General features: G+C 39.2%; 1 protein-coding gene and 1 pseudogene across 2 annotated transcripts in view; both read right to left on the reverse strand.

The window, feature by feature from the left end:
• Positions 1 to 5,493, reverse strand: part of LOC145500341 (hemolin-like) — a 9,503-nt pseudogene extending 4,010 nt beyond the window's left edge. Inside the window, exons 1-2 of the transcript XR_014051051.1 lie at positions 3,258 to 5,493; positions 942 to 1,148 (exon numbers count right to left, since the gene is read on the reverse strand). The product of XR_014051051.1 is annotated as a hemolin-like (transcript). The remainder of the gene's footprint in view (positions 1 to 941; positions 1,149 to 3,257) is intronic.
• LOC145500320 (uncharacterized) overlaps positions 5,485 to 7,500 on the reverse strand; it is an 11,008-nt gene continuing 8,992 nt past the window's right edge. Inside the window, exon 7 of the mRNA XM_081479825.1 lies at positions 5,485 to 7,198. Coding sequence (XP_081335951.1) covers positions 7,104 to 7,198 — 95 coding nt within the window. The 3' untranslated portion in view covers positions 5,485 to 7,103. The remainder of the gene's footprint in view (positions 7,199 to 7,500) is intronic.

Here is a 7,500-nt window from a genome sequence, read left to right on the forward strand (position 1 = left end):
GAGGTGAGCTGTTTATTTTATCACACGTGTATATTATTATTATTATCATTATTATTATTACTACTATTATCATTATTATTATTATTATTATTATTAATATTAGAGCAGTTTTCAATTGAGTGTCGAACGTAATCAGGCAATTACTTTGGGTTTGGTTTTTGGTTTTGAGATTGGCTGAGTGGTCCAATTGGTAAGTAATTGGTTTGGTTTTGGTTTTACGACACTCAATTGAAAACCGCTCTATTATTATTATTGTTGTAATTACTATTATTATTATAGAAACGCTCGTGAAAGTTTGGGGGAACTCGAAAAAGCTGTGGAAACACTCGCCTGCGGCTCGTAGCATTTCTCGTTCTCCCAAACTTCCACTCGTGTTTGTATAACTCGATAGCAACACGGTACATGTTTTCTATTTCTTAAATATGGTATTTTTAGTATTAGTAGTAGTCATGCGAGGAGGAGTAAGATTCCATAAATAGTGGAATGTGTACTGTAAAGTTTGAGAGTAATTTTTTTTTGTTTTTTTTGTTTGTTTTGTTTTTTTTTTTATTACTCCTCACGTACAATCGATGACACACACCGTAAATACTTTCGCTAACGGTTTCTGTGACATTTTAAACAATTCTCTGGTTTTAATACAATTGTTATACAATTGTTAATACAACTGTTAATGTCAATGTAAAGTTCTAGTGATGAATTTTATGGGCCCAATAAAATTGTTATTATTTTTATTTTATTTTTTAAAATTACCTTTTGCTTCCTTTTTTAACGACTTTATTGGAACTGTTATTGTCAATAGTTTTGTGCTGTAAACAATTATCACGTAAAGTTTTGTATATGCATGTATATGTTATTATTATTTATCATTTGTACTTTTAGTTATAATTTCCAACCTGGGAACTTTCAGTGAAAGCTAGGCTAACATGCAAATGAACCCCTACCTTCAAATGTGCTTCGGTTATCGAAGTGCAAGTTGCCATTTGGTTTTAGTTCCACAAATCTATTAAATTTATTTCTTCTCATAAATAGGATTTTATCGGGGACCTTGACTCCTGCCGCATCAAAAGCAACACAGGTCACTTGTGCTGAGGTGAACTCAATAGGATAAATGTTCTCTGGAAAAGGCTCCACAATTCCTAAAAGGGAAACTGAAAGATGGAAAAGAAACAGCAGTTATTGAGTGAAATTCAGTAAGAGGACTAGATAGATCGAGCAATGAGTTTTACACAAGGTGTATGGTGAAACAAAACGAAAAACGTTATGTTTTTAAACCTGTCTAAACCAGTTGAACATTTAGTGTCCAGGGACAAGATATATCATAACAAATCGGTATTGCATTGGCCAGATACTTGAAACTCTGTTCGTAACAGAAACTGTTACGAGAACAACATTGAAGAGAACATATACGAGCATCATTTCGTGTTTCCTTTAACATGTAACGGTCCGAAAACACAACATCACTAGCTACACTAGTACTTCTGATTTTCAGGTTTGTAGGAACTTAATTGAAGCAAAAGAAGTCATCCAAGTCTTGGGTGCAAGTCAAGTGAAACTTTATTTCAAAGTCATTAAAAATTCATAGTTTACGGCTAAGAAAACCTTGACCGCGGCGGCGTTTGGATATCTGATCTTACTTGGCATAGATTTGAAAGATTTACTGATTACGATTTACGAATTCAGGCCCTGCTTTAGTTTCGTTTGAGAAGATGCATCAAACAGACGAGACCGTGTTTTACCACATTTCCAAACACCTTGAATAGAGGAGTTCCCGCTCTAAGGGGCATTATGGGTAATCAGGCAAGATTGCAAAGAAACGAAGCGACAAAGTGTACGTTTTTCTTCATATTTCCGTTCTGAGTTTCATTTTCGAGAAGAGACTTTTACTGTGGATAGAGAAATTCCTTTTCTACATTTATTAGCGTTTTTGAGTCGATTGAGCTGAGTATTAGCCTACTTATCAGAGTAACGGAGAGGTTATTTTTGTGGCTAGAGCGTTGAAATTATAATAATTAGTACAGCAATTCGCACAATTGATATTGGATAACAAGGTTTTGTAATATTATTGCATTTCTGGGTAGTACAAGAGACGGAAATTTCTTATTAGGAAGTACCGGATTTTTTCTCGACATCGACTTTTCACATGCATAAAACATTTAAAACAAGGGGTAAGTCTCTGCAGTTACTTTCTGCTAATGAGGCAAAATACTGTCCCAATATGGTCTAAGCTCTCGTATTAAAGCGACCAACTACCGTAAGCGATCACCAAGGCTTGACATTTTGAGTGGTCGCGTATGAGAGGTTCGACTGTATTGACGGGACTTCTTCAGTTTAAAATAGGCGACGTTTCAAATAATTTTGCTAATCTTCCTCAAGATGTCAGATGCAAAATGGTGGACTGTTGTTGATGATTATTTTGAATACGTTTCAATGTCAAACAATGTCACGCAACTTGACAGAGTCTCCATGTATTATGATACGGTATTTCTGTCACACTAGTTCTAATACGAAGAAAGATACGTTAAGACCTCGTGCGAAATAAATGATAAATGTATAAATGTTCTCTGCAAAGGGCTTAGTCAGTTAAGAGAACTGGATGGAGTAACGTGTTTCGCATGACATCTGGGCCTGACACGGAATTGTCTCGTAACGAAGTCAAGTTATAATATGAATCCGCATAACTTTTCCTTCATTTATTCGGTCGGCTGGATTCTCTCTTCGTGGAGTCGTCAACAGAACAGGTTTCACAAAAATGTTCACTTTGTCGAAAGGGAATCTCTTCTTGAATTATATCTGCAACATTTATACGTTTGAGGCCTGTTCCAAAGGTCGTGCTACTGTCGCGCCGAACTAAATTCAAGAATTAAATTCGACTTGAGCACGGAATAAGCACGACGTTTGAAACCACTCAGTTCGGCAGGCTGAATTAAGTTGGGCTCGACTACTTAGCACGGCAGGCCTTGTCGTTTCTGCACGGTCGTAGCGGTCGTAGCTTGAAACGGCGTGCTCTTGCGGTGCCGAACTGAAGTCATAACCTGCTGCATCAGCTGCCGTTGCTTTCTAGCGTTTAAAATGGTCTTCAGCAAACAAACTTCTTCCGAACTTCTGCGCGACTGAATCAAATTCAACGTTTGAAACCACTGCCGTACTTTTGTCGTGCCACTGCCGGGCCAAATTCATTTGAGTGCGGCACGGCAGTAGCACCACGTCTAGACTGTAGGTCTGACTCAATACATTATCAATGTTAAAACCAATCTAACCTGAAGAAAAGCTCTTGATTATCAGTGAAGGCAGCAACAAGAACAGAAACCAGAAGGAGACTGTAGCCATGATTGAATCGCGATGCGAGGAGGGTTTGAAATTTAATTCTGTTGATGAAATATCCTTTTTATGCTTTTGTTATTGACACACATTGGTCGTAGAATGTGCTTGCTGACACGCACGATGACGGCACGCTGTCACGTCCAGACCTCCTGTTCATTTGTCTCAATAATAATGATACTTAAATGTCATGTCCCAAGCACACTCAGGTAGATTTTGGGGTTCAAGATTGGGGGTACATGCATTGATCTTATGAAAAGCAAACGTGTTCTTTGAACGATCCGTTCGCTCCATGCAAGATTTATGGTTGTCCACCGATCGATCGCAACCTTCTTTTGGCAACTACGACAGTGTGGACGTGATCTAGGACACCAGGAAGTATTTCTCGTGGTTCGACTTTGGCCCGCTTTATTTTCCATTAAAATTGACAACTAACACAGAATGGTGGCGAACCCTTGTGCCCAGTTTAGTCGTGGTCTTTGTGGTTCTTCCTGACTGTTTCCTATGGAAGTTTAGGGCGCGTTAAAGCCCCGTCCACACTACGCCGGGGAAATTTGAAAACGGCGTTTTCACTCTGGAAGTGCATCAAATGTTTTCCGTCCACACTACGCCGGAGGAATTTAAAAACGCAACAATCACTGGCCATTTTGGATTTGTGTTTGAGGAAAACTCGGTCAGGGAAATCGCATGATTATCGTGACGTCATCGTTTTCGAAAAGCTCCGTTTTCAAAATGTTTTCCGTCCACGCGAAAACGAAAAGCCGGCGTTTTCAAATTCCTCCGGTTTGAAGATAGTTTTCGAAGAGCTCCGTTTTCGTGACTGTTGGACTAACCGTAGAAATAAAAAGTTGCGTTTTCAAATTTCTCCCGCGTAGTGTAGATTCGTCAGTTCCTTTGATGTATCATGCATTGTCCGAGTGATCTTGGATCATAAATCCTGATCCGGATCATCCCAAAGGAACGCACCGTTACAGTACCTGGTGGGGGAATTTGGCTTCGCACTTTTATTTTTCATGAAAACGGTGTTAGCGGCTGTTGGCTTGCATGTTGATTTCTCTATTTAGTATCCAAAATGACCGACTTATGTCTGATATACTACCCACAAGAACGACCCATCCAACATTCTGTAACATTGCAACAGAGGTGGCCAAACCTGTGCGACATGTTGAACGCAACAATGTCGTGAATGGGATGTTGCGTTCAAATGTTGCACACGTTTGGCCGCCCTGTTGCACCATCCAATAACATCTTGCAACAGGATGGTAGTATATGCATGTTGTTTTGAAATGTTTCGAGCATTTGTTAGGCCGGATACATATCGCAATTTAAACAACCTTAATACCAACTATGAAACCATGGAAGTTAAAGCTGTGGCATTATATTCATAACCGTTTCACCCGCTATACATTCTCTTGAACATAAGCCATATTAGTTCGTCTTGTGTGATCGTCCGGAGGAGGATAGTTCTGACAAGAACGGTTGTTGGTGACTGACGTTTCGACAACCTGAGCGGAAGTCATCTTGAAAGTCAAGTGAAAAGTGTTTGTCAGTTGACTGGTCAGTTTAGCCGTGATGCTATTGGCTGAAAGACTCGTTTCTTTCAGAACTACACTAACTACCCTCACCTAGATGATCACACAAGACGAACTCCTGGGTTCAAACCATTTACTATAAGCCATATTATTTATTTAACTAGAAAAACCAAACTTAACTAAGAATCACAGAGACGTCTGTACTTTTTATTGTAACAAATCACCTAGTGTTTAGATAAAATATAAACAAACACGATTGCCAAATCTAATTCCAGCATCAAATATTCCGGGAACTACAAGCTCAGTATTTATTTCTGCCAGCAACAGTTCCTGCATGGCTTTCAAAGCGAAACACATTTTTTTAAAATTAATGGTATGGCTCTTTTAAAGAGAAAGTCAGAAGCAAGTATTAGCAAGTGATTCGAATATCATCTTTCATCTATCACTACCTCCATTGGCCGACGTCATGTTGAATTGAGCAATGCAAACTTCGGGTAGGGCCTCTCATTTGAAGTTTCATCATCTTGCCACTCTTGACCCTTTGGTTTTGAAATCAGAATTGTAAACAATATCTACAACAGCCAACGGGAATATCTAAAGCCAGCGTTAAACGAGCTGTCCAAAGCGCCCCCCCCCCCCCCCCTGAAGCTCTTGCAAGCATCATGGAATTCTCGCGAACTCTCGGCTACTCTCATCGAACTTGTAAGTGTTCTCATTTTCATGACAGTCGATAATAGTTTCCCCTCCTACACTGGGAATCTCGTGTACTCTAATGCTCGCTTCGCCACACTTGAATGATTGTCGAAGAGAGTTAAACTCTCGTCGACTCTTGAAAACTTTCATCGCATTTAGCTCCGGCTTAAAATGGCTTAGACTCGCATTCGTGTAAGGAGAATGTTAAAAGGCTATTCATATCATGTTTTGCTGAGGAGGTATCACTCTTGGCGATCTTCGGGAGCACTCGACTAGCACGGGCACTGACGAAGACTCCCGAAAGAGTTACGCCATCGCGGCGTAGCGAGGATTCGTTGTGTTGATATGGCTACATTAGACACCAAAACCTCAGACTCGGTTTGGTGCTTGTCCCCTTGACTGTATGTCAACTACTGAAATACTGAGAAGTTATCACACCACATGTATTCAGGATGGATGTTATCGATAGAGTGGCGAAATCCTCCGTAGGAACAAGGATGGCGATTTGCCCAATTCTTTGCGTATAAAAACATTTAACAACTCTCATAAAAACGTACACAAAAGTTGTAAAATCACAATGTCGTTACCACAGTCTGCCTAACGGCCTGTGGTAGGCTCGCAAGGTATTGTAGTAAAATGTACAGCCACCACCTTTTTCCTGCGGAGGCATGCAATCGTAGCTAATCGTTCCCTAAATCAGCTGAGAGTTTCTTGTTAATTTTTGACATCTTTTCGATATATTCTGTTGGTTTATTAAACCTCCATGTCACGTAACCTTTTCAATCATGAAATCTGGTTGTGGCAAGAAATGGATGCAGGAGATGACAAAAGCTTGACGTCAGTAAGGTTGCCCACGATGAGTCCGAAAGATTTTCGAGTGGTTTACAGTGCAGTTTGGTTTCTGCGCGCTCTCTGATTGGTTAAAAAGCTTTGTTTTATCAGAGTGTAAGACACAGAAAATCATGTTTTATTGTTTTGCGCGCTTTAAATCTATGTCAGAGATGTTAAAGCTCGGCGAGTGTTCATATATTTCTTTAAAATGACTATTTCAAATTCGCGGAGAGTTTTAAGACAGTATAGGACATGAATATCCATTTTTTTTAAATTATTAATTATAAGCTGGAAAAGTATGTAGTACTGCAAAGCTTGCCATTCAGCACCTTTTCCCAAACGTGTTCTCATCTTCTAAAAAAATTCTCATCACCATCAAAAATTGACAGTTAAACAACAAGGATCTCACAATGACGCTTTTTTCATATCTACCATCTCGTACCACGCCCTTTCTATGATTAACGAAGCACGTGAAATGATTCTGTAATGGGTCTCATACAAGCAGGCATTACGTGTGACATTTCGTACAGATACTCAGGTTTTATCTACTTTGCCTTTTCGTTTCCTTGACTAAGGTAAGTATCAGTTTGAGAGGAACTTTAATCATATGTCCAAAAGAAGTCAAAAATTAAATAGAGTCGTACATAGCTCAAAATCAAATTACATTCCTCTTGGGGGCAAAATAACAGCATATCGCCCTTCTTTGTTCGGAGCTTATTCTCTGTCAATCTACAAAAGCAGAAATGAAACCACGGAGAAAGCCAGCACCACAAACAGGCCGACAGATTTCAAAGCCATTGTACCACTTATCTCGTCTTCAGAATCTGTTAAACAGGAAGAGAAATCAAGTCATTGATTTAAATAGAAGTTCAAATTTTGCTTCGTTTCTTTTTTCTTAAAGTTTTCTTTCTTTTTTAAGTTTTTAATACGCTGGTGCAAGGACAATTATTCGAATTCATCCAACTACACTCCAAATAACACGCGAGACGAGTACAAATATTCCTCGATACTGGGACTTAAGGAAACCGGTTTAATGAGAAAGTTGTGGTCCTTTTGGTTAATTTTCTCCTGAGGTGCATTACGTAAAACACAGTTAAAAGTTTGGTTTCTGGTAAAGAAAAACGTT

This window comes from Orbicella franksi, chromosome 1 (assembly GCF_964199315.1).
Source record: "Orbicella franksi chromosome 1, jaOrbFran1.1, whole genome shotgun sequence".
Classification (NCBI taxonomy): Eukaryota; Metazoa; Cnidaria; class Anthozoa; order Scleractinia; family Merulinidae; genus Orbicella; species Orbicella franksi.